We start from the raw sequence: 27,840 nt of genomic DNA on the forward strand, positions 1-27,840 counted from the left end.
CAGCGGAAGTTTGAGAGCAGCGGCGGGTGCGGTGGTGCCGCTCCAGTGCCTGTCCAGCCCAGCGCCGCCCCACGGCCGCACCGCCCGGCGGCAGCATGGACCTGGAGAGCAAGGTGAAGAAGGTAAGGATGGGGGCTGCTCGCCGAGTTACCTGCCGCGCCGGCCGCCACTGCCTCACCGGGGAGTGGCGCTCCGCTGGCTCATGTCTGTGTCCTCCTCACACCACCCTAGCGCGGAGCGGTGCGACCTTCCCCGCTCTCTGCTGCTCCGTTGTCCCATCTCTAGGGTAGGGGGTCGGTGCGGGGCTGGGGAGCCACGACCGAAGCGATCTCCGGTGCCTTGCGCTCAAGCGGAACAAAAGGCGTCTCCCCGCTCCTGGCGTTAATTGAGGCGCCGCCGTTGTTCCGCAGGTAGCCAAGCGGGTGCCTACCCCTGCCTTGTCATGCAAGTAAAAGCACGAATTCCTCCCTCAGCCCCCCTGAGGTCTAATAGTTGTGTTCAGGTATATGCTCTGTGTATTTAGGCGTGCGTGAAACCAGAATTGCCTGCTGCCAAAATGTTTGTGGATATGTGCAAGGTTAATCTCTGACCTTTGATGTGATTAGCTCATTACAAACGTGTTGTCAGCATTTGTGGGGATTACTCTCCTGAGACTGAAATTTAGTGCTCGTTTTCCTTTTTCATGTTCATATTGACTAGTTTGGAATCAAACTGGCAAGAAGTGAAGGGTAAGTAATAGAAAGTTCTAGGTAATCTAACTGTATTAGCTCTCCTTCTGAAATTCATCACTTAAAATTTCATATATGAAACTGACTTCAAGCAGGAACATCTCTAAATCTTCTGGTTCTTTTGCAAATTAAATGCAGCACTTGAGTGATGACTTTTTTTAGCAAGAGCCTCTTCATTGTATCTGTTTTGGCACTGTTTGATAAAGGCAGAAGGAGTTTTGTATGTGAACATGGGTTAAATGTGTACATAACCCTTACTGATGTATAGAAATTAGTAATTTGAAATACATAATGTATGGACATGCATGGTTTGTATTCCTGAATTGTTATATTTAAGGGTATTAAGTTGTTTTAAAGTATGTGTTTGTGCTCCTCTATACCTGTATGCTCTTCTAACTTGCATGCTAGAAACCAATTCATACATGGGAAGTGACTCATTTGTAAAGTGTGGAAGGCTACCTGTTAAGTCAGGCTTGAATCCTAGTGAAGCAGGATAGCTTTGAGTTGTAACTTTCCCTGAGTGATGTCACCACATAAGATTGGGTCCTGATTTGGAGAAGCTGCCTCATTCCCCAGTCAACATTAGGCCATCAGTGTAGAGATGGCTGTAGCTAAGTACTATCACTGTTTTTAGAAGGTGGTTGTGTGCACAGGGTTGTTTCCCTTGCATGACTGGTTGCATGTAATGAAAACAAGCTTTTCAATTATTTGTTTGTATCTTCTAAGCACAATTTGGAACTTAAATTTTATGGTGTCATGGAGCTTGTTCACGGAAAGTTTGTTAAACTCCAGAAGGAGAGAGTGCGTTTAGTATTAAATCCTCTCATTTTTTGACTCCTGATATTTACTTCATCAAAACTTCTTCAAATTTTGTACCCTGGAATGAATGAAGAAATTCTTTACTGGAAGGGTTTGAAATGGAATGGGTACTGGAGGCACTGGAATGGGTTGTCCAGGGAAGTTGTGAATGCTCCATCCTTAATGGTGCTCAAGGGCAGGTTGGACAGAGCCTTGGGTGACATGGTTTAGTGTGATGTGTCCCTGCCCATGGCAGGGGGGTTGGAACTAGATGATCTTAAGGTCCTTTCCAATCGTAACTATTCTGTGATTCTACAAATCTGCAATAGCTGCATGTCTTCTGTTTCTGTCTTTCAATTTCTGTTCTTAACCAGCTTGTTTCCATATCTTTTATTTCTCTCTCTTTTTTTTTTGCCAACTCCCTCTTTCTTAAAGGGTGGAAGAACATTCTGAGAAGTTTCCAGTGAGTTCATCAAAACTGGTAATCTACTTGGCCTTTAAGAGAAACTTGTCTTCAGGCGGAGATGTCCATGTCAGACTTTTTAGTCCATCAGCAGTAATGAGTTACTTAACATGCTGTGGTTCTCACCATTGTCTTTGTTTTGCAGCTGGGCTGAGATAACTTAAGTCCTTTTACAAAATCTGTTTGTTACCTTTATGTTAGGTTTTTATTTTGTAGTAATTTGCACCTATTTACTGCCTGGTAAATGTTAGTGACTAGTGAGTGGCTAACCTGCCTTTTGGGTGGGTAGTCCTAGGAATACTGGGCAGGAGGAAGAGGGAATTGCCACAGTCCCCAGATATGTTGCATTTACTATGCTCTAGTGAACTCAGAGTCTGAGTTTAGAAGTTAGTAACCCTGGTGCTCAGCAGAGCAGCAGTAAATGAATGTCCAGTGGGGCAATGTGTGGAATGGAGGGTTATATGCTCAGCTAATACTGTAGGAATTTTTTTCCCCTGCCCAGAACTGCTAATGTGTGACTGTGCAGGGTAATATAATGGGTTATTTTCTGATTCTAGGAAACTTAAGGGATAAAGTTTCCTGTGTGGTATTTCTAAGATTTCTCCAGTTGTCAGTAGCCCATGAGTCCATTCTTCAATCATGAGCTTCTGCATTGTCTCTTTGGAAAACTGCAGTTGGCTTTCAAGGAGCTGGTACTGTGTTGGCAAAAAAAACATGCATGTGTATATGAATTGTACATTTATATCTATGTGTCTGTGTTTCTGTGAAGAGAAAATGCACTTCTGAAATGGCTCAGGTTTGGAGTTTTTCTTCCAAATTTAACAATTTTCGCACAGTACATCAGGCGGGGATTACTTCCCCTCCAGTACAAGTCTACTAGGACTCAAACAACCTACTTGTCCTTCTGCCGGAAGAACTACTGCCCCACCTGTCAGAGTTTCTAGCCCATCCTTTCAGCACTGAACAGCTTGTCTATTTTCTGTCTTGTGAGAGAAAAGTAGCAGTCCTATGCAACATACCCTTTAAGTGGAGATGCAGTTAATTCAGCTCACACTTTTGACATAACTTCTGTTTGGTTTCTTTTGTGTCATTGTCATGGTTTAAGCCCATGACAGCATTGTGGTTATCAGCATTTCTCTCAGGCTAAAGTAAAAAACACAGCACTGCAACAGCTACTAAGTGGGAGAAAAATTACTGCTGCTGCTGAACCCAGGACAGTCATGAAACTCATCCTGCTGTCTTCAGAAGTGGTTGGAAGAAGCAGGTCTGCTGTATAGCCAGATGCCTTTTGGTCTGCCCCCTGGGTTCTGGACAGCCATAGTCTGCAGCATGAACTTTGGAATGAGTTTTCAGCAGTGAGAATATATGCAGAGCATACGCATGTATGCAGTATAATATGTAACTTTTTTGTGCTCAGGTTACCATCCTTCTTAGAGATATAAAAGGAGGGGCAAACATCTAGCCAGTGAATAGTGTAGGAAAACATAGTTGCAAGGCAGTCTTTTTAGCTGCTATGTGAATACTAAGTCTCGTACTTGAATGTCTGTTAAAATTTCACTTTAAAGGGGATGTGGAGTTTATTTTAAGACCATACAGTTTTCTCCTTTTTTTTTTTTTCAAGAGGAATTGGATTTGCATTTGAGTATCATGAAGATATCTTTGTATGTAAAAAGAAGTTGCATGAAAGAGCTGAAGCCTGAAAACAGCAGCTCCAGCTTGAAAAGTACTTGTGCAACAAACAGACCACTATTTCTCCCAAATACAATATACACTGTGTTCTCAAACCTTGCTTTGAGGGTATAGGGAAAATGAAGATTTAATGCTTTTTGTTGAAGACTTTGTTAGAACAAAGTCCTGCTAGTCTGGATTCCTGCCCTGTCTGTCACCTCTGTGAACTTGGTGAAATGAATCAGTAGGTCACAGTCCTGCTCCACAGTCCTGCTGGCAGCATGGTCTCATGGTTCACTAGAGGGAATAAAAGAATCTGGCAGTGAGTGCGTTATATATAAGCTTTCACAGTACAATACTTGCTTTATAAAAGCAATTTTGATTGCAGTGGAGTTGGGCAGAGGATCTGGGAGAGAAGAGGTGCAACTTTTCCAATGTGGCATGTCTGCATGGTTCTTTTCCTATGATGTGAGACTTTGTTTGATCTGTTAGGGTGGCAACCAAACACCAATGCTCTAGACATGGCTAAGTCAACAACTGTAATGCTCTCTGATAAATAAATAATGAATATAGTACATATAGGTGCAAAGTCAACTTTTCATATGTTGCAAACCACGATTTTTACTATCTGCTGGCCTGTGCTTCCTGTTGAGGTCACTGTTTGTTTTGGTGTTGCTGCTATGGAAACACACAATAGTAGAGCTTTCTTTTCCTTCCCAATGTATAGTAAGATCAAAGAAATACAGTTTTATTCATAGGTGAGCTTTGCTTGCACAGAGAAGAATAAAGACAAGTGTGGTGATAAGAGAAGCTACTTCAGTTTTGTTAACAAGGAAATTGAGTAATTGCTTCCTGCATATGTTGTGGTGGGATTTTTTTTTTTTTTTGTTTTTTCCTCTTAAAAGCTCTTTAAAAAAAATAGATACTTTCTGGAGCACCCAGCTGAATGTGCACCCCTGCTTACATGCCTGGATAACAGCTTGGCAAAGACAGCAAAGCTACATTAATTTTAATTTGGGGGGGGGTTGGGATTTTTCGGTTGTGTGGGGTTTTTTTTTGGGTTTTTTTTTCTTTTGTGGTGTGGGCTTTTTTACTGTGGAAAAAGTACTCCCCAGGTGTTTGACCATAAAATATCATGGAAAGCCTGAATAGCAGGCCAGGAAACTCTTTGAATAACTTCTAAGTTCAGGTGAAACCTTCTTTGATATGGTGTAATTATAAGCCAAGTATTAAACAATGAGCTGAAAAATTAACTTAGCTTAATTTAGAGTATTCTGTCACTAAAGCCACAAAGATTTTATTCTGCAAGTGTTCTTGGGAAAAAAAGGAATGTTTTCCCTTTCCTCTAAGTAATAATAATATTGAGCATCAATTGTGAGTGAAATTTTATTGCTGAAAGTTGCTTCAAAACACATTGTTTTTTTTTTTTTACTTCATGAAAGTATATGCCTGTCCTGCAAATTAAAGGCTTATTCCTAGCAAGTTTACAGGTATAATGGGGTAGATGGTACAATTTTTAAATACAGTACCGTATATATTTTATTTTACAATCTAGTTAGGTATGCATGTTTGGTTTACACAAATCTATAACATGTGTATAGGATGTGTGTGTATATATATGCTTTATGAAGGGTGTGTATGTAAAACCAAAAAAACAAACCAAACAAGCCTCACCCCATATATACGTTCTGCTAAAGTGTAGAGTTGCTGAGGCCTGTAAGAAGAGTAAGGCTGTAAAGATGAAAGCTTGTCACACCTCTTGTCTAGTTTTAGACTTGGTCAAGTGAACAGGTCAAGGAAGCAAGGAGACTTCTGTCATGACAGTTCCAGATTACATCAGATAATTCGGTGTGTTTGTGGTCTGTTGTTGATTTGTTTGTTTTTCAAGTCTGCCTAACCCTTCCATTGTGCCTTGTTTTCAATCTGAGGTTGTTTAACTGTGGCTTCTGAAAGAACTGGCTAAGAAGACCCATACACTTTCATGCATGTCTTAAGGTACTAATAAGTGAGCGTGTAGATATTCAGGTCTGCTTCTGAAAACATATTGAAAGATGCAACTGGGCAAGAGCACAGATGTCAAAACAAAATATGGCAAGTATCATAAAAATGCCTCTGCAGCATTGGGGGTGATGGGTAGTGCTGTCTTAGTTTTATAGACAGTTTTATAGTGGGTGTCAGCTGCATTCAAACTTAGCTAGTGCAAGACTGAACTTTGTGAATAAACACCACTTGTTTTCTATCCAGCTGATATATCTTTAATAGCTGTTGGTGTTTTGACAGTGGACTGTGTAGCAGTGTCTTAAATATTTATATTCTGAGTTGTTTGATATTTAGTTTAAGACATCGCAATAAAATAAATTCTAAGTACTTGTGTGCTATCATACACTGCTGCAGCTCCTTGTTTTATTCTTCTGGCTATCCTGCCTGGATCACCTTTCAAATATTTTTCTTGGATGCAACTCCTTTTTGGCATCCTTTTCTTCCTTATCCAAACTTCTACATCGTAATCCCAGTCAACTTTTTCCCTAAATTAAAATATGTATTTTTAAAAAAGCTAGGACAGACTTGCAATCAATTTTAATATACATGCTAAACAAAAACATAGTGGTTTGTGGGATATTGATCTTCACTACAGATTAAACTTTTTCTGTCTTCTCATAAAGTGTCTATAGAAGTAGGGTACCATTGTCCAGATATAAACGTGTCTTTCCTTTGTGTGTGTTTTGGTTGAGTTTTCTTTTTTGACGGGGAGGGAGAGGAGGGGAGAGTAGTGTGGGGGGATATTCTTGGGTTTTGTAGGTTGGGGTTTTTTTTAGTTTTATTTTATTTGTTGTTGGTTTGGTGGTTTTTTTTTTTTTTAATTCTGGGATTATAAGGAAGAACATAGTTCTTCTGCCCTTAAAGTTTAAGTGCTGTAACCTATTTTAATTTTCAGGTTGTTTTTCTCTTCTAGAGATGACTTCTGGCACAGAACATAGTGATACAAGATCAGGTCTTGGTAATAAAGCATGTGTAACACATGAGATTTCTAATATGTCTTGTTCTAATGTGTCTCTTTCATATTTTTTCCATAATTGGCATTACATTCACTTCTTTGAAGTTCCTGAAGTACATTAGGATATGCTAGAAATCTGTTGTGATGTGTAGGTGCTTTTCTCAAGTTTACATTGGGAATGAGGAAAAAATGTCACTTGCTGAGACTCTTCCAACATTGACAGATCAATAATTAGGTAATTCTGAAACCAGGAAGTCCCTGGGATTTTGTTAAATCCAAGAATAGCTTTAGTCTCTTCAAATCTGCACTCAAGGGCACAGGAGAGAAAGATCTACAAAGAAGGACTGCGAAGAGGATTTAAGTCTGTTCTGGGGCACACTGTTAATTATCACAGTCCACTAATGACAGCTTTCTTACTATACAGCCACAACTTTTCAAATTCTGGAGGGGTCTCAAACAGTGGAAAAGCTTCTGATCTTCTGCCGAGGCTAGGTAATGGTATTGTGTCTTGCTGTCTGTGGCATCATGAAAGATTAATACAGCTTGCCTGTGCAGTGCTACAAGATTCCCACCATGGGCAGGAAGAAAAGGCATCCAAGACCTGAGTTAGTCCCCCCAGTTGGTGGGACTGAGGAGGCAAAAGAAATCTGGTGGGAGGCAGACCTGGAAATGCCAAATGGAGCTTCTGCATTTTCGAACAGGGTCCTCTTACCTTCTTACTGCTGCACCTCAGGAGCTCCTTTGCAAGGGGGCAGGAAGGTCAGGGCAGCTAGCTTTATTTCGGGGCTGTATTTGTGCTTGGCCTGCTGACTTTTAAATGGTAACTATTAAGACTTCCAGTGGAACTCTGTCAGGATATTCTTTGTATTGTTAGTGCCCAGCTGCTTAGCATGAGGGAATGGCAAAGACAGAACTGGTCTTCAGTCACTGCACAGTGATAATACCAAGAGACAATGGACAGAAGTTGCCATGTGAGGAAATTCTGCTTAAACATACATATTTTCTTGGCAGCATTGTAACAGGCTGTTTTACCTGCATCTAGACAAGGCCCTGGATAGGTAAGATTTCATTGCACTTGCTCTTTGTGGGCAATTGAATGACCTCCAGAGCCCTCTTTCAACTTAAAATAATCTATACTTTAAAGGCAAGTACAGACAAGCTTTAAAAACTGCTGCTCTGTCTTATGCTTTAATTCATCCAAGATATCTTAGGGCTTATCTTTGTTTTTCTTATAACTGTCAACACCAATCTTGACTTCTGTACCATTACATTTTCTTAACTATTAAAAGAACTATTCCTCTGTTCATCACATTAGTTTTTTTTCCTACCAGCACTGTGAACTGTGGCAGTTTGTTCCACACAGGGAGAAATTTATCTGTTTTCTCATGTTTTACCATGTAAGAGAAACTAGCTGACAAAATATGGTTGCATTTGTATCAGCCTGCAGACTAAACTGGCATCCATGATATTTTTTTTATTTTCCTTTTCCATAGCATCCCATGTGGGGAGATGTTTTGTTGTATGATAGTCTCTGAAGTCTGCTGTATTTATAGACAATACTCATTTCAGTATTTGTATTCAAAATTGCAATGAAGTAGGACTTCAGCTGCGGGTTTAAGTTGATGTGATTGTTGGACTTTCATTGTCAGTTCAATAAACTGAAAAATAAGCCTTTATAATAAACCAGTTTAAACAATTTCATAGCAACTGCTGTGCCTCTCCTAAATAAGCCAATAGAAACTTGCATAGGACCATTTGGGTTTTTAAGGTGACAGTAAGCCTCTGCACATGGTTCCGTAATGCAAAGACATTCAACTATTGACATTGGATTCCAGTCTGAACTGAAACAGGTCAGCCTTTCACTAATTCTCACTTAGCTGTAACAATTTGAAATACTTTGCCCTTGAGGACTATTTAACCTTGAAAGCAGCATGCAGTGGATGATTTTAGTCATATTTATATCATCTTCTGCACTCAAACTATTTAGATCTGTATTGGTTATGTTAGTAATATCACATGGCTTTGGAAAGCTTTTGCTGTAAAATGAAAATTAATGGCAGTAGGCAGGCAGGGACCTTCTTCTGGCAGTATTTCAGTTGACCTATCTGTGCCATTTCTCCCATAATCCCATTTATGGGGAAAGTTGAATTTCCTCCTGTCCTAAGGGATGCAATCCTTCTCAGCTGCATACTCAGCCTGCTCTGTATCTCTGGATGCTGCTCCAGCATGGAGTTGGCCATATCCTTCAGAAGGAGTGGGGAATTGATGTAAGCAGCAGTAATGAAGCATGTTGCAGTTTTAGGCATTCTGAATTTCCCTGATTACAGCAGGATTGGCTGCTGAAGAAGAATAAATAGTAGCTTCTGAGGCTGATCTTTCCTTGTCACTGAAGGAGGTGCCATTACAGGATCATGTTGGAATATTTGATGTGCACTGACTTTCAGATAGAGTAAAACTCAGAAGTGCAGAGTGTGCTGTTGTTACTGTGTTTTTGGGAAACAACCATATAGTTTTTCTGTCAGAACAAAGGCAGGGGCTGTGCATCCATCTGGAATTACATCTCATTTGTTTCTCAATGTGCCCTTTAGTTTTGAGCTGAACTTTTTCCATAAGGTAACCAGACCTTGCATATGGAAAGGTCATCCCATTTCTGCTTAACAGCAGGTTGGTTAGTTTGGTTTTTTCTATGGCAGTGCAAACACGTTTAGTTTAAGAGCTTTTTAGCAAGGATGAACTTAAAAACCAGCCAGACAAAAAGAGGTGATTGTTTTGTTTGGTTTGGTTTAGCTTCCTTTTTCTCTTTAGAGAACATCCTGGCCAATGCTTTTTCTTCTCCAAGAGTGCTCTGTGGTTTTCTGATGTACAGTGTATGGTGAGGCTCTTGATGAGAAGACCTGTCTTCAATGGAGATGAATATCTATTAACCCACTAGCTTTATGTATCCAACATAGGCAAAAATGTAATTTATGAAAGAGAAGTGATTCTTTGAAGTTACATTTATTTTAGATGCCTACTGGTTTGGCTTCAGGTTAGCACCTATAGCATGTGAACTTCTTTTAAGCCCTTAGGCTCACAAAAGTATGGCCACGATCACAGCAGGATTGTATTTCTTCCAGATAAGGGAAGAAATAATTTAATGTCCCTCTGTCCATCCCTGCAGTTGCAAGCAGAATCTTAATAACTGCCAAAATACCACTTCTCCCTGAATTGACCATAATCTGAAGGAAATTGTTTGTAATTTCCTTGGGGATGTCTAATGACTGTGGAGGCAATGATCATTCAAATTGTAGAATACCTGTAAGCGTAGTCTTCTCTGCATCTTGTGTCTTCTGTGTTGAGCAAGTGGCTTGTGAATAATCTTTTCCTTCAATTTGGACAAAAACATGGTGAAGGCTGAGCTGTTTGTAGCCTTGTACTTACAACAGTAGTAGTATGGCTTCTCAGAGTAAATTGCAAAGTTCTTAATAATAAAAGTCTCACCAAATCTGCTTAACCCTGGCATTGTATTATTGTTGCCAGAACTAAGATTAGTCAGTTCTAGTTCACTTTCCATTCATGGTAAAAACTAAACTGCAGGTGAGCTCTCTCCTTTGCGATGACCACCCCTCTCCCACTGTGCCTACCCACAGCTAACTGGGTGTGCTCCTCACACTTCTGCAGCATTGGGTGCGGGTTCCCCTCGGCGTGTTAGATGTGCCTGCATATCCAACCATGGCCACAGTTCCACAGTTATTTATCCATCTGATTTAAGAGCAATATTCCCCAAAGGTTTAAGGAGCATGTTCATATAACAGTAAATTTAGTGCAGAAGTTACGGTGTTTGGGGTCTGTTTTTCACCTTCAACTTCCAGTGGGTATTAGTTAAATTTGCTGATGTGTTGATACATTGTGTGGATACCTGGCCTGTACTCTGTGCTGATTTTTATATTATATTTCCTCTGCATTATGAATTTGTCATCTGTCCTTTTAATCTTTTCACAGTGAAACCCTTTGAATATCCTTTATGGTCATTGCTTTTGCTAACTGTGCTTTTCTCTTTCTCCTTAGAAAGTATGCTGGTATTAGTCCAGCTGAAACATAGTTGTAAAGGGTATGTTCCACTCTCAATCACTATCAAAGTAGTCTCAAATATACCCAGGAATATTAGACTAATCACTTAGATGTTTTCTTTATTCCTATCAGATGACCAGGTTAGTGCATATAAATGTGGGATCTGTTTACCTCTGGATCTCCTGTGTTCTGCCAAGTCATATACTACAAATCACTTTGTCCTGACAGCTGGATTATATGTCCTTTGACTTGAGGTCTTATGGCCTGGCTTGCTGTGTTTTCACAGCCACAGACCTAAAGAAGGACTGCAAAGAATCTGCTGCTTCCCTTGTGTGAAGCTTGCAGATCAAGCCAGGCTGGGGAGACAAATCACTGAAAGAGTACTTGGTTTTGGCTAGCACTAACTTTCTGCTTGCTAGTTCAACCCTATCAACAGGCTTGTGCAAACACTGTCACTTATGCAGGTACAACAGAAAGGTGAGTGGACCCCAAAATATCGTTCTACCATGATATCCAAGTGCTTAATCTTTTACTTACTTGTGGGCTGTAGATTATGAAAACAGCAGTAAGATCATTCATGCACCATATTTTTTAAAGCTGACTGTAGTCATCTTGCTCTGTATACAGATGGGCTTGGGCCATGAGCAAGGATTTGGTGCCCCCTGCTTAAAATGCAAGGATAAGTGTGAAGGATTCGAGCTTCATTTCTGGAGGTAAGTGATACCAGATGTCTCCTAAGCTTTGACTCAGCACCACAGATCTTGGCGCATCTATGCAAATGTGTAAGTAACTGCTCTTGTTCTCTCTCAATTAATCTGTTCAGATACTTTAAAGCTGTGTCTAGATTTAGGGCCAGGGCTTCTCAGCAGCGTTATAAGAATGTTTAAGTATGTAATCTCTTAGGAGCATATGTTTCATCTGCGCTGAAATTAATGGTAGTACTTCTGCTGAAGCATTTATTTTAGCTTAATAAACAGTTGAAGTAGGATTGTAAAAACATTTCTCTCCTTACAGTAAGAGAGATGACAGGGAAGAAGTGTGCTTTATTTCAGTAATAAAATGCTTTCTTAGCTCCTGATGAAATAAGTAAGCTTTGATCTGAGATTTTTGGCAAAACTCTTATCTGTGTTGAAACTGTGTATACCTCTGCAAATGACTTGGGGAGACAGGGCGAAGAGGTGTCATAATTCAAATAAGTTGGATAGTACTCGCCCTTGGACGATGCACTGTTCCTAAACCCAACACCAGTTGGTAACAGTAAGACTAAATACTCTGCTGTGTTTGTTCTATGTCATTACTTCTGCAGAAACTTTGTATTCAATTAAGACCTTTCTTGTTTTAGTAAAACAAGATGTATATATGCTATATAGTATATATATAGCTAGCTAGCCCTGTTCACTGGTTATACTTTAAGATGTATAAGATGTATACTGTAGGATGTATAGTAAAGGTGTAGCTTAGTGTTTCTCATTCTTTTCTTAAAAAAAAAGAATTCCTCTCACAGGAACAACCTGGAAAAGGACATAAAAATAAATAAGTGTTAATACACTAGCAAGTGCTAGCAGTGAAAATTATTGATTCCATTTCACCAGTGCTATTTAGGTACAGTCATAACTGTATCAGTGGTAGGGTTTTATTTATGGGGTTTTTGTGTTTTTGTTTTCTTTTATGGTAGTCTTCACATTGTACTGGCAACAGGTGCAGGAAATACCTGGGAGATTCTGCATCTTTGCCTGAGTATTTGACTGCATCTGTGACTCAGCTTAGAAAATAAGCAGGCAAACAGTCCACAGCAAAATCTCGCTTTAAGTTGATAAGGGTATAGCTTCTTGGTTATGTATCTGTAATACGCAGGTATAGAAACAGCTTACAAATAACAGCATGAGGCAAGCAGTGCTAATACACTTCATAAACATGATCATCGAAAGATAAAAGGACTCATTAATTTATGGAAAGGTTATTTTTCAGTATGCATTCAGTCACTGAGGGGACTCATGTAGAGGTACTAGTAAAAAAACCCAACAGTTAATGCATGTAGGTATTTCAGTAAAACAGAATTAAAGGATCACAGGAGTAAATAGTGTTTGTAATAGCAAATGTGGCATGTACCTCAGAAAGAGTTGAGAAGTTAGCCATTGAGGCAGTTCAAGAATGAGTTAGAAAACACCTGCTTCTCTAGCAGTGCTGCTTCTGGGGACAGGAAGGGTATGAATCTGAAGCCTGAAATCTGTTTTGTATAAACTATTTTAAAGGCAAATATGTATTAATGTGCTTTGCATGATAGAGAGATTTCTGAGAATCTACAACTTGAAGAGGAAGGGGTGTATCCCATCTGTTTACTTAGTCATATTAGGCTTAAATCTGAAACTCTATTTTAGTTAGAAGCAAACTATAGTACAAGTGGGCAGGGTATTGTCTTTATACCATGAATTATCAAAATCAGTTAAAGTTTAATCATCAATTTCACTATTACTCATCTGTGAAAGATAAGTGTTGAAATAAGGATTGTAGTTAAAATGTCGCACATTATGGGGAAGATAACTGATGGGTTGACCCCAGCAGGCAGCCAAGCACCCACAGAGCTGTTTGTTCCCTGTCCCCTCAAAGCATGGTGGAGGAGAGAAAAGGAAGAACAAAAATGAGAAAACTCCAGGATCAAAATGTAGTCAGTTCAATAGATGAAGGAAGGATAGGGAGCAAGTGATGCAAAGGCAGTCATTCACAACCTCCCACCAGCAGACTGATGGCTGGCCAGTTTTCACGCACTGGCTAATCTGGAAATCAGAAACCCTACCCTTCATCCTCTACCCCTGTATTATTGCTAGAGCATGACATTAAATAGTGTGGAGTATCACTCTGGCCAAGTTGAACCAGCTGTGCCCTGTCCCAGCTTCTTGACCACCCCCAGTTTACCTGCTGAAGCAGTGCCAGCATCAAAAAAGAGTCAGCCTTGACATTGTGTCAGAAGTCCTCAGTAATAGCAAGTGCCATCAATGCAGTTTTAGCCACAAAGTCAGAGCACAGCACCATACAGGCAGTGTGAAGAAAGTCACCTTCTTGTAAACTGGATCCAGTGAAGCAGCAGTTGTGTTTGCAGGCTGTGGTCTTGAGAGTGACACTGCCCTCTCCTGGCGAGAGCCAAGGAGCTTCAGCAGGTCACATAATTCTTGGTTTGATACATAACTCTACTGTACCTCAAAGAGCTAAGATGTTATTTATTTATTTCTGTAGGAAGAAGCTTCAGTTCTGCCTTTGGAGAGTCAGACTGGAAAATGCATGCAGGGAAAGAAAATCAATTATACCTATCTAGTAGCAGGGTTTTACACGGAGTTGCTGCACTATATTCTTTATACTGGGTGTTTGTAAAATACCTCTTCTGAGCCAACAAGTATGCTTTAAGCACTTCATGCTATAATTCTTGGCACAGTATGTGGGATGGTTATATAGGTGCACAACTGTTAATTTAGGCTACTATAGAAATGGTGGTAAACAAGGCCCTTAGTAAAATTTATTCCTAAGTTTTAAAGCTCTGAAAGCTGCAGTGTTGCAAGCTGAGCACAAAATGAATACAGCAAAAGCTGCAGTCTACAGTGAGTGATTACCTGCCTTATCTCCTTTCAGGCTGCCTGATAGCCTCCACAGAATTAGCAGGGCAGGCTGGCTGTAAGAGTCTGCTCCTCCAATACATGTTTGTTCTTTAGATACGTGTTTCCCACTAGAGGGAAGTGTGGGGCAGGAGTCGAAAGTGCTAAAAGCAGGAGGGAAGATTCTGATTTATCTTTGTCATGCATCTACCGGAAAGCAATAATTGTCTCTGATGTGGGTGCCAAGAGATTAAAAAGCTTCTGGAGGCGAGAATCTTGGGCTTGGGAATGACTTATCAGCATCTGGTTTCTCTGCACAAATACGATCCCTGGAAGGCAGGGAGAGTTTGAAGTTGGCTTTAGTATTTTCTAATAATACAGCTGACAGGCAAGTACCGAGGCATAGTTCAAAGTATTTGCAATTACCATAGCTGTATGAATAGAAAGAAAATGTAACAGAAGGAGTCATATAAAGAGGTTAGTCTTTCTGTGTGAAAGACACAAGCCTCAGGACTTCCCAGCGACTTGTTGAGGGCTTCTCTGTGCTTACAGCTGCTGCCTCCTGTCACTAGGAGCCGCTGCAAAGCCAGCGTAGGAAGGGTCATGATCCGAATTAATTTTCCTCTTCATAGAGCAGAATGTAAAAAAAGCAGATGTAGTAGCTGACATTTTGTTTTGGAAAAGGAGCTTGAAGTCTTTGATACCTGTTTTCAGTAGATGTCCAAAACAAAGGAATTCACCGGCCTGGGAGAGAAAGTAGAACCTGTTTACCTTCCTCTTTCTACCCACCCAAAGCCTGGAAGCAAAGTACAGTCTACTAATTCTGTGATATGCAACTTTTAATTCCACAAATTTTGAAGCTTCCTCCTTATCTTCCATGTTTTCAATGGGAAAAGCTTGCCATATTGATGAGATTTGACTGGGGGAACATTCCTCTCTCCTGCTGAAGTTCTGAGAGCTCTAAACATGGAAGCAGGGTCCCTAATACCTCTTTCAGTAGGTGTCTTGATGAATGTCCTCAAGTGAAGGGAAAATCTTTTTGACAATGCAGATGGGGAGAAGAATAAGTTCTCACTGCCTGTCTTCTTGATAGAGCCAAAGGAGATAGTTCAGTCTATACGTATACTTGTGTTTATATGCACACAGATGTGTGTATATATGTGTGTGTGTGAGTAATAGCAACTGGTGCTCCTGGCACATGTGGAGTGTTTCAAGCATAAGTTATCAGACAGACTTGTGAAGTGTAAATGTGAGGTAATGGGACTGGGTCACTTCAGTAAGACAGCTGTATTGCAAAGAAATGACAGCTGATCTATTCTAAGCAGAAGTAATTGGCCATATCCCTTCGGCAGAAAGGACAATGACTAATGAACAGGACTCCGATGTGGAAGCTTAGTGGAAGAACGTATGACTGAATTGTAAAAGGTACTATGTAGGAAGAGTTGTGTGTGTTTAAATGTCAAATGGGTATGTTTTAGGGTTGGAAATTAGTCGGGAAAAGGGATTGTAAATCAGGACAGGAAACATTTGTTGGCTGTTAGCAATGTACAGACATCTTTATGTGGCAGAGATCCAAGGGAGCCTTGGGGAGCAGTGGAAAGGGCAACATCTTAGCAGATTATTATTACTGAGATATGCTGACATCAGTAGTGACTCAGCTTTCTGCTCATTCCTTCTGGATTTTTTTTTTCCTGCTTTTGGAGATGTAATGGTCCACAGCCTCCAATGCCAGGTCCACTACACTTGCAATCTTGTAACATGGTCCCTGTAACAGCTTCTTGCAAGGCCTGTGTAGGCAAGAGATCATTCACTTAATCTTGAAAGAGCAAGGAGATAACATCAGACTGAAATGTACACACTCAAATTCTTATTTAAGTAAGTTTAGAGTGGGGGGAGATTAGTGATATCTCATTCTTTTCAATGCAATTATAATAGCAATAGTTCTATGCCAGCTTTCACAGTGGAATCCAGGAAGGACTTGAGGACAAATTGTATGCTTGCACTCTGTTGCAGCTATGTGTTTATCTGTTAACCTGGACAACAAAAAAAAAAATCTCTTACAGACACTGAGATTAGTGAAAAATCTTAAGCCTTCAGTAAGACTGAGGATGATAAAAGCAAGTGCATCAGAGTGATTTCCTACTTGGAAACAGAAAAGGGATCTCAAAAGCTGCTCTGCATTCTGAGAAAATACTAGTAGAAAATCGATATGCCATTTCATGATGTAGCATAGGCAAAACCAAGGTGCCTTTGTGGCTTTTCCATCATGTGTGAAAGTCTCATAAAGGATTCCAGCACAGTTTGTCGAGGGTGATCTGGTCTTAGCAGGCTGTCAATGCTGCTTCGATGCAGTTGGATGCTGTACAGAGTGGGGAGAGCTGCACAAACTGTCATGTTGCTCTTGACCACAACAACATGAATTGTTCTTACTGAGAACTGGTTTGCAAGCAGAGCAGTTCTGGACAGCAAGACTATACTTTGCTTGCATGAGTCTGAGCAGTTTACCTGAGAATGTTTGTTGACCCGTATTATTAAATTACATCCTGTCAAGAGGCTATACTATTGCTAAAAAATTAAACTGAAAAAATGATGAAAATATCTAGTAAGTTATTGTTCAAATGGGCTGTTAGAATTCAAAATGCATGTGCACTATGAGGCGTGTAGCTGCATGATAGTCATCATAGAACTGCATGATGACTGTGATATAATAATGAACTAAACCTGCAAAAATAGTCTGTTTCTGTTGCCTCATTTTAAATCTCAAAGAAGACATCCTGGAGGGTTATTAACAAGGTATAATCATATGCACACCTTAAAAGGTAAGCAGAGTGAATATAAATTGATTTATTACTGTATTAAATAGTCTCTTAAGTATATAAAGGATTCATTTAGACTGATGTTAAAGATTTAGCAAAATTTGATGTTGTAATAGCTTGAGATGCATAGTACAGCGTTTAGGCTTAATGGGCAACGTTAGTTCATGATTGAATGTTTTGGTAAACTGTGAGCTTGCAGAGTGCTTGGTGTTTACTGGGTATAAAGATCCAATATGAGCTTTGAAATTCTATGTCTTTCCTGTCACGGAAATGAGTTGGAAGTCATGCAAGCTGTCAGACAGCCCACGCTTCAGTTACTGAGCTCTTTAGGTTTGTGTGTTGCAAAGCAGTCTGTTCTGCCTAACATTCTTATTTTGTTTGTTATTGTAGAGTCATTTGTATCTATAGCAGAGTTAACTATTTTTGTTTGGGGTGGGCTTCATCACTTAGGTTACTGTAATTTATGGTTGCTGTATAATCACATGATCAGAGCAGCATCCATCACACACACTGAAATGATAGTACCCGACATTGTACACACTACATATGTATACCAGTTTATCTTTGGTGCTGGCTGTGTACTGCTTTCATGGTCAGGTATGTGCAGGTCCTCTGTTCTTCCTTTACCATCACTTAATTTGCCTGCTATAGTCACAGCTTGTATTTGTCATGTACTCATTAGTTGTCTTAAGATAAGGTATGTGTTTTGCCTTCAAGGCTTTAGAAAGCAAGAGGTAGAACAATGTTAGAGTTCAATGGGCTTTGGCAAGCAGGGTTGAGAAGCACTTTATAGGTAGGTTTGTTATATCCTGTGTGAAGGATAAATAATGGGATAAAATATTACTCATTCCTCTTCAAACTCTAGAGATCCAGAAAATTGGTCTGCTTTGTTAGGCTATAATAAGAACCTTCAGTTATATCCAGCTTCACTAGTTTGCATGTACTGTGTTTGACTGCTTTGAACTAAAGTTCTGGGGAAGCCCTTAAGAAATAGTAAGCTAGCTTGTCTAATCCAACTTTCTGTTTATTATATGTGAATTGTTTAATTATGCTTAAGGTAATAAATTGCTATCTAATATCCCTTATTCAAATGAGTTCAAATGTGTTGTATATGAAGAATACCATTTATATCTAAGTAAGTAAAGCCTTCTACCTTTTAAGGATATTATCTGTGAGAATTCCTTCTACAGTGTGTGCCAGAGGAGCTCTGACTAGGTTCAGAGCCATTTGAAAGGCTTTTTCCAGATAAACCTTCCATTTTTTTCATCTTCATTATTAAATGCTGAACTTTTAATAGATTCTAATGCAATTACACTATATATGGCTGTATGCATTTTTCTTTTTTTCCTTTCTAGGAAATATTTGTTTCTACTTGATAGCAACCCTGTGGTAACCAATTATCATGCATACAGTGAATATGAAGAAAATAAGTATGTGTAACTGAGCATATAAAGATAATATGAAAAAAAAGTCCAAATAAGTGATTGCTGGGGGAGATGGTGTCATATTGATGCATTTGTTAACTCATGGGTGACTAACCATAATAAATCTGGTAGGCAGGTGATAACAGACATGTACGTGTGTGATCAGTACTGAGATATAACTGAAGGGATGGTATAGCATCATGTTCAAAATGCATTAGCATAGCTGACTGATAAATATCTGATTGCAATCCCTGTGAACAAAGTTGTAAATAATAGATCAGGAGAAATAAGGAATGTGTTGAAGATGTGTTTGACACATTGCAGAGTAACTTGCATGTTCTCTAATGAAAGCATTGACAACAAGGCTTTGGGCTGCCAGTGATGTTACTACACCTGCAGCTGGTGTCAGATGTAATTTTCAGCTGAGACTGTAACTTTCTTTGTTGCTGTTTCTGTAAATTTCAGGAAAATATGCCGCAACTGCAAATGTGGCCAGGAAGAGCATGATGTCCTCACCAGCAATGAGGAAGATCGGAAAGTGGGGAAACTCTTTGAAGATACAAAGTACACAACCCTTATTGCAAAGCTGAAGAGTGACGGCATTCCCATGTACAAACGCAATGTAATGATACTGACTAACCCAGTGCCAGCCAAGAAGAACATATCCATCAATACTGTGACTTATGAGTGGGCTCCTCCTGTTCAGAATCAGACACTTGTAAGTCAAGGTCACTACTTCATATTCAAGGCAGGAGTTGATGTGAGATAAAAAGAAGTAGAGCCTACTGGAAGGATAAGTTTGCCTTTTGTAGTTGTCTTCCTTGTACATAAAATTGTGTTATCTGTTAAGCCCCTAGAGCCCAATTTCTCTAATCTGCTTGTTTGTTTGGGGCTTTTGTTTGTTTGGTTTAGTAAAGTTGAAAAATTTGCATGGAGTTTAGGCTTAAAAGAAGAAACAAGGGATAGGGAGGAGGAGGAACACACCACCCAACAAACTAACCCCACAACAATTTGTCATTGTTTAAAGCTAAGGGAAACGCTCAGTCTTGCGTATAGCTTTTACTGTATATGGTAAGAGCAAGATCAGTGCTGACATCTAAAAGATCAACTGTCTTCCAGTATGTTTTCAGCTGAAATAGATGAGATGGTAGATAGCCTTCTGAGGATTTTGCTTCACTTTTCAAACTTTGATTGCTAATTTACTGTACTACAGTGTTGTGTGATCCATGCTGAGTTACATTATCTCTGACCTACATATCAAAATATCATTTTTCAGTGAATTAATCAAACGTTGTTCATCTAAATCAATGGTTACTTTAAAATTCAAAGTGGTAATTGAATTTTGTCTCATCCTTGCTTTACTAAAACTAGAGTTTTTTTCTTTATTTAGGTAAAATTATTTCTTCAATGGGCTGTGTGCCCTGGGCAGACTATTTCAGCTCCACTTGCTTTAAAGCTATCCTGATAATCAGTAGCTTTAGATAGCTTCGAAGAGGCAAGGTGCTAAGTAAATGTTATTTATTCTGAGAAATAATAACTTCGTTCTGCATGTTGTAAAATGCTTAAAAGAAAGCCTGTGTCTTATTCTGGGAAGAAGCCAGTTAATGCATCTGCTGTATTTTATCTCCATCTACTGTGTTTCGGGAGCTTAATGTTTATGGAAAGAACCTTGTTTTTGACAAATTTGACTGTCGCTAACAACAGTAGAGATTAGTCACATGTTTGCCTAAAAGGATGGGTATATAGCTGAAGTGGCATCTTAATATCTAATTCCTTCTGGTTCAGGCTAGACAGTATATGCAGATGCTACCAAAGGAGAAGCAGCCTGTTGCTGGCTCAGAAGGCGCACAGTACAGGAAGAAGCAGTTGGCTAAGCAGCTGCCTGCTCACGATCAGGATCCTTCAAAATGCCACGAGCTCTCCCCCAATGAAGTTAAACAGATGGAACAATTTGTGAAGAAATACAAAAATGAGGCACTTGGTGTAGGAGACGTCAAGCTCCCTGGTGAGGTGGAAACGAGAGCTGCTGACAAGAACAATTTGAATAATGGTGACAGAGGTACCTCAGCTGCTGTAGGAGTGATGGAGGAGAAGTCTCCAGATCAGAAGACATCTCAATATGTAAGTATAAAAAAGGAACGATAAAATAAGAAGGTATATTACTATCACAGTGCTTTCTCTGGTCATTTAAGTACAATTAACTTGTTTGTGAAGTTAGAATACTGAAAATCTGGGGAGGGAAAGATGGAACTGGAAATCCGGAATGCCTGCAAAGAACCCTGGTCTCTGACTGTATTTAGTATATTGCAGAAAATAACTTCCTAGATGACATTTTCATCTTCGTTGCAAAACCATGCTTGCTTGGAGATGTAGTATAGCAGGGTGGTTTTTGCAGGATAATAATCAAGAAACTTAGTCTTACAGACTAATTGCTACGCTTTCCTCTTCTTGAAAAGTTTATTTTAATTTTAGAAGCTCCTCTTACTTGGAAGAGCACCAAAATTACCCACTTGACAGATCATTTAAACTTAAAAGAAATTAAGAAGTAATATAACGTAACTCCTCTCCATGTCCAACAAGTCAAGCCATACATCTGTTTCAACTAGCTGCTTTTTCATATTTACTTAATATTCTTATGTATGTTTTTGGCATCTGATTTCTGCCTTGTAATAGCTAAACAAAAAATAAGATATGTAAAATTATCCAGTCTTCATTGATATTTTTAAAACTATAGCCTTAAAGCATTTCTTGCTAACTTCTGTAGTGCATGTCTCGGCTACCAATTGTAAATAGAAAATAGATGTAGGATTACTAAAGTAACATTATATTAGTTTAGTAAAGGTAGACCTTCAATTTAGAGAGGCAAAAGCTCCTATAACTTGATTTCCAGAAATGTTGCTATTATAAGTCACAAAAATTGTCTCCAGGTTACTTACAGAAGATGAAAGAAGTTTTAAACAGATAAAAATTTGCTTCTTAACATGGTTGTAGAATAGGGTATTCATTGTTATTGGAGGGTGTGAAGCACTGGTTTTAGGTACCTTTCGTTTCTGGTGGCGAGTGGGTTTTTGGGGGTTAGGTTGATTGGGTTTTTTTTTGGGGTGGGGGTTGTTTTGTTTCTTTTAGTGGCAAAGTGTATTCTGGTGTAATTCATATGGGAATATAAAATTAACTTTTAAATTTTAGCTGTGAACATGCTCATTTACCTCAGTCATATGCTGTGCCATTCGGTTATCAGTAGTTAATTTCTAAAATTAATTACTCTGGTTTTGCTGCTACCTTGTCATGGAGTTTCGAAGATACTAAATAGTTACTTTATCCTGGCTTGATTATGTTGCTATCATTTTGTCTTAATGCATTCTCTCTTGCTGGATCACTTAATTTCACCACAGCAATTCTTCATATACCTCCTTTAGAAATACCTTGTACTGAACCCTGCTGGCCAACTGTCTCGAATTACCTCAAGTCAAGAGCAGGAGGCATTCTGTTCTCTTGAGTAATCGTTTCAAAATGTGCTTCACTTCTACATTACACCTGTTTATCACTTCCAAACTTTTCTTACTCAAGCACCTGAGTATATGTCCTACTTTTTAGGCCAGGCATATCTCATCACTGTGATGGATTAGAGGCTTAGAAGTGTTTAATAGTGCAAGTGAATATCTGAGTTGTTTATCTGTTGTTAGCTTTGAATTTATGTTGGGCAAAATCAGGATTTAGGTATGTCAAAGTGTTTTGTCTGATTTCTGCAGTGTGACAGCTATGTGCTGTAGCTTTATCACAACTTTTTTTAAAAAAAACAGTTCAAAAATATGTCAATATGGAGAAAAGCACTTAAATATCTTGCAGAATAATTGTCATTCTTGTCTACACTTGTTTCTGTCCATTAGTTCTGCATCTTTTTTCTCCAGATTTTCTTGTACATTGCCTTTTAGACTGAGTCTGAAACATGTATTGCTGTAACTGTGATAAACAATCTCCTGAAAAAATAATTTTTGTTATAGGAATAGATTGCTGTTCTTTTAAACCTAGTTTTAAAAACAAACACAAAACTCCACCACCACAAACCACTAGGTCTCTACTGTTAAGGTAAATATACCTGTAATAATTGCTGCTTGTAAAACAAACACAAATCTATTTCACCATGACTGAAAGCTGAATAACTAATTTATATTCGGCATAGTTTTTTCTTATAAAGAAACAAAGCTCTTTATACACCTTTTAACCACCAAGGTTGAGGGTATTGCAAATGGTAAGTAAATGAATCAACTTGCCCTCATCTGGGTCTGTACAACTACTTAGCCTCCCAGCTGACTCCTTGTGGAGTATGAGGTCTAAGTTACAAAGAGAAACAAAAAGCTTTATGTACATATATATTTTCATTTTCCCTTTCATTAGTTCCCCTTTCATCTTGTTCCAAGATGTTCTTTCTGCCCTTTTGATGTCTTTGGGTGTATATTTTGAAATTGCTTGTCTGAAATGAGTGTGAGGATCTGATCAATACCCTTTTCAGCTGAGAACCTTTATATATTTTTGGTTTTGTGGTGTGGTTTTTGGTTTTGGTTTGTTTTTTTTTCTTTTCTACATATGTACACAATTAAATAAGCTGTTTATGCTGGACTTGAATTGATGTGAATCATAGAGAGAACCTTCCCAGGACGTTCAACTTAGCCCACAGACCAACTGGAATTCAGGAGGTACCAAATTGGTGATGAAACTGTAAAGAATTTTCTCTTTTCACCTGTGTTTTTTTATTTGATGACGGGACCCTCTCCATAAGCAGGAGTAGGGCAGAAGATTTGACTGTGGGCTTTTTGGAACTATTTGTACTGTAGCTGTGTTCATAAACTTTATAGTCCCTTTTCCCTACTTGCTGTTCCCATCCCAAGATTGTTACTCCCAGACTGCTGGACAACAGCCATGAGTGACTAGCATCCCTAGAACACAGCTTTACATAGAATGAGGTTGCAGTCCTCACAATACCTTTTGTCTTGCCAGTGATGCAGTTATGTTTTGATCTTCTTACAACCTACAAGTACAGCTGTTCTCTTGTCATGTGTTCTAGTTATAATCTAGTTGCTTACCTTTGATGGAGACTCCTTATTATTCTCTCCTTGCTCTTGAGTCTGTAAGGCTTATAGCACATAACATGAATTTTAATTGCCTGGGCTTTTTTAAGAACTGAACTGTACTTGCAGGAACATGAGTTTGGAGAACTACAGTAATCCATTTGAGAAGCACTAGTGCTGTGTCAATAGCATCATCTTGAATTGCTTAGATAAACCTGTAATGTGGCATCATGCCACACTACCACCTGATCATGGGAGTAAATTAATGCATCAATTTCAGTCTGGGAAGGTGGAATTATTAAACATGTTGGTAATATATAACTGCTATAAATGTACCTCTTCAAAATTCTAACTTGATAACAACATCTTTCCAGTCCTGCTATCGCTGCAAACTGACCATGAAAGAAGGTGACCCAGCTGTCTATGCAGAACGTGCTGGATATGACAAATTGTGGCACCCAGCTTGTTTTGTCTGTTGCACCTGCAGTGAACTTCTAGTAGACATGATCTATTTCTGGAAGAATGGTAATCTGTACTGTGGAAGACATTATTGTGATAGTGAAAAACCCCGCTGTGCTGGATGTGATGAGGTAGGAAATATCCTAGTCCTTTGTTGCAGCACACAAGTTTGCTCCCCTGAGAACTGTGATTTCTAAGTAAAATATTTCAGTGTAGGGAGATCACGTGCCTTTATCAGTTTTAGCTGATTGTACTTGCAAGGAACTGAAACTGTTATAGGCACACTGCATTCAAGAAGACACAGTTTGTTTTGGCTTTCGTGCAGATTTTATGTGGCCCAGAGGGGCATAGAAGGTAATATGTAAGTGCAAATTCTGTGCTGTTATGCAGTTTTTTCCTCATAAAGGGCACTAGGGGGAGCACTTTACCAAATTACACCTTGTGCGGCATACACAGAACAGCCTGCCTTGTGTCTTTGGCATCTCTTGGCTCTCAGTAAATGACATGTAGGCTTTTGGGAAACTGTCAAACAAGTGAAAGCTTTTGGTTTTGTTATTGAAATATGAGATGATGGAATTTCCAGGAGTTCCCTGGAAATGATGAAACATCCTGAGGGTAGCTGTATTAAAGAAATACCATTCAGTTGCATGCATTAATACTTGTTTATATCTTCCTCATAGCTAATATTCAGCAATGAATATACTCAAGCAGAAGGTCAGAACTGGCATCTGAAACACTTCTGTTGTTTTGATTGTGATTGTGTTTTGGCTGGGGAAATCTATGTAATGGTGAATGACAAGCCAGTCTGCAAGCCCTGCTATGTGAAGAACCATGCTGCAGTAAGTAAGATCTGTACAGACATGTTGGTGCTGTGAAGGAAATGTACATCTATGGAGCTTGAAGCTCTTACTTGCCCCCAGTGTGGGAATATCTGAAGAATGTAAATTGAATGCAAATTTAGGCTCAAGCCAATCGTTGTTTTCTCCTTTGGAAATAGAAAACAAACAAAAACCTTAAAGGCAGACAAGTGTTTTGTCAATTCATAAACTTGAACAAAAGCCACTGTCAAGGTGGGTGAGGGGGTGGCTGTTCTGAAAGTACCTTGAACTTCTCTAGTGGTGAAGCAGGATTTTGTAATGGGAGGAGTGAAGTGAGTGATGGTGAGTAATGCTGCTAAACATTCAGCTTCTGTCGATCGTAGTTCATTGTGACCAGTGGGATTCAACTTCAGCTGGTCTGCTGGAAGCCTGTAGCGGCAACTACAGCTTAGGTACTTTGTTTCTTTATTCTTAGAACTGAGTTATAAAGGAGAGTGATTGACAGAGTCAAGCTAGAAGTTTGGTTAAGGATGGCAGTTCTTGATTGCTAGTTATGTGAAGAATTCTGAGGTGATGGTCCATACATATCTACCAATTACCTATTAGTTGGGAGTTCAGTATAATGCGTATCTAGGTTGTTTATATAGTTAATGGAGGGATAATATATTGCCTCTAGCTGACAGTTAATTTTCTGAGGTAGGTATGAGGATTTATATTTTGGAGAGGCTTCTTTTTTTTTTTTCCCTTAAAACATTAACTTAAAAATTAACATTCTTTTAAAACATTGAGATCTAAATGGTAATTTTTGACAATCAGATTTTAAAATTAATTATATCTAAGACTTTCAAGGAACCCTTTTTTGGCATTGCTTTACAGCTGCCAGTGCACAGAAAGATTTGTTATCGCTTCAGATATACAGGTTAATATATGGAAATCTGTGCTGTTTGGCATGGCAAGTGTTTATCATTATTTAGGCACTGGGAAATCGTAACCAAGATATAACTGTTCACATTTAGTCCCAAAAGCAACTAAATTCTTGTGTGCATTTTACTTTTTTATGTATCCTTAGCTGCATTCTGATCAGAAACTCTGCTTTTAAAATAAAAGAACATTAAAAAGCTTAGTTCAAAGGCTTCTTTTAACACCTGTCTCTCTTCTCCAAAACCACTTAAGAATTCCAGCTTTTATGGGGCTCTAAAGAGCATGTGTATGCTTCATTTAGGTATTTTTTTTTTCCTGAACAGATCTGCCAAGGCTGTCATAATGCTATAGATCCAGAAGTTCAGCGTGTGACGTACAACAACTTCAACTGGCATGCTACGCAAGAATGCTTCTTGTGTTCCTGTTGCAGCAAGTGCCTAATTGGCCAGAAATTCATGCCAGTGGAGGGGATGGTCTTTTGCTCTGTGGAATGTAAGAAAAAGATGATGTCTTAAGAGAAGACATGCACAGAACTGCGCATTGCTGTGTTCCAAAGGCTCTTGTATTTCTACTGTAAAATATATAGTATCAGGGCATTTAAAGTTATTGAAAGTGTTAAATAGCATTTTCCCAAAGATTTTTCTTTTTGAATGACTAAAACTTGCTATGTAATCTTAATTTCTTCAGCATAATAATACTTTCTTTTTCGGAATATTGTTCCTGAGTCTTATGTCAAATGACTTTGTATCCCAGAAATGTAAGGAAAAAAAAAACATGTTATGAATTATATACACTTTAAGGGAGCTCTTCACTGTGAAGGATCTTTTTGCTGTATCTTGTCTAATGGAAGAAGAAAATGTGAAAATGCTCCAATTTTTTTTGTATTATAAATATAAGTCTTCCACTTTTGGTTTCACTAATTTATCATTTTCATAGTTTCCCTGCTTTCATCAAGCACTTTAGACAAAATGATCAGCTTTACAACCTCATACAGTTTTGCTCACTAGATTTCAAGTATGCAGGGAGAATGTAGATTAAAAGAAAAGTTCCCTGTGATTGTTTGCTTGTTGACACATGAGTTCTGAGGGACAGTAACCACTGTCACATCTAGTTTGTAGAGGAACTCTGTACCAGCAGAAAACTGCTGATTCATGTTTCTCTTATAGCTGTTCCTTGAAAAGTTCTTATTTTACAAATATTGGTGTCGCTTTACAGACACTGGGCAGGAGGAGAGAAAACATAAGAGTAGGTCTTGCCCAGATTTAGAAAAAATCCAATAAAATCCACCAGTTAGTGTCACTTGTACCCTTGCAGAACTGGCCTCTGGTTTGGTTTTTTTAATTAATGTTGTTCTTGCAAACTGTGCCTTCTATCAGAGGGACACAGCTCACAATAACGTATGTATTTCCAAGAATGTAATTCTGCGAAAGAATCGTACTTAAGCTTTTGATCTGTAAGTTCTTAACCAAAGGAAAATGAGTCTTTCCCAAAAGGCTTCCAGAAATTGAGTGGAAAAAATTACAGCTGTGTATTAGACTTGTTTACTAGATAAGCCAAATGTGTGGTTTTCTTTCTTTTACTTAAGAGTTCCAGATCTAGGGTGAAACTCATCAGCTATCTTTGTGCCAAACAGTGAATGGAGAGCCTTTGGCCTAAAGAGGAAAAAATGAAAATTTAAAAAAATCTATGCAAGTTTTATGTTCAGCTCTTAAGTCTTACGGAGGCTGTATTGTAACACTTACAAATAAAAATTAGTGATGTTCACTTGAGTTGTCTGCTAATTCTGTCCTTGTTGCATCTCCTTTAGGGGAGGTAAAGAGGAGGAGAAATGCTTCCAGACTTCTTTAGCTTTGACACTATTTCCAAAAAAACCTTAAGGCATATATTACTATCAAGTGCTTACTGTCTTGTGTAATATTGTTGATGTGCTTATAGGTGCAAATCAATGGGCCTTGTTCTGACACATGTGACTTCAGAACTTAGTGTGGATTTACTTTTTGTTCACATAAACTATGGCATCAATTATATTTTAACATAGCATGGGAAGTTT

At 38.9% G+C, this 27,840-nt stretch overlaps 1 protein-coding gene across 1 annotated transcript; it reads left to right on the plus strand.

Annotated features, from left to right (window-relative positions):
- On the plus strand, nt 1-27,840 carry TES (testin LIM domain protein). Its single transcript, XM_005146067.3, has 7 exons — nt 1-122; nt 11,330-11,415; nt 18,992-19,244; nt 20,312-20,647; nt 23,967-24,182; nt 24,732-24,890; nt 26,114-27,840. Exons 1-7 carry the CDS (start codon nt 96-98, stop codon nt 26,303-26,305), a joined length of 1,269 nt encoding a protein of 422 aa, XP_005146124.1. The 5' UTR covers nt 1-95; the 3' UTR covers nt 26,306-27,840.

This window comes from Melopsittacus undulatus, chromosome 5 (assembly GCF_012275295.1).
Source record: "Melopsittacus undulatus isolate bMelUnd1 chromosome 5, bMelUnd1.mat.Z, whole genome shotgun sequence".
NCBI lineage: Eukaryota > Metazoa > Chordata > Aves > Psittaciformes > Psittaculidae > Melopsittacus > Melopsittacus undulatus.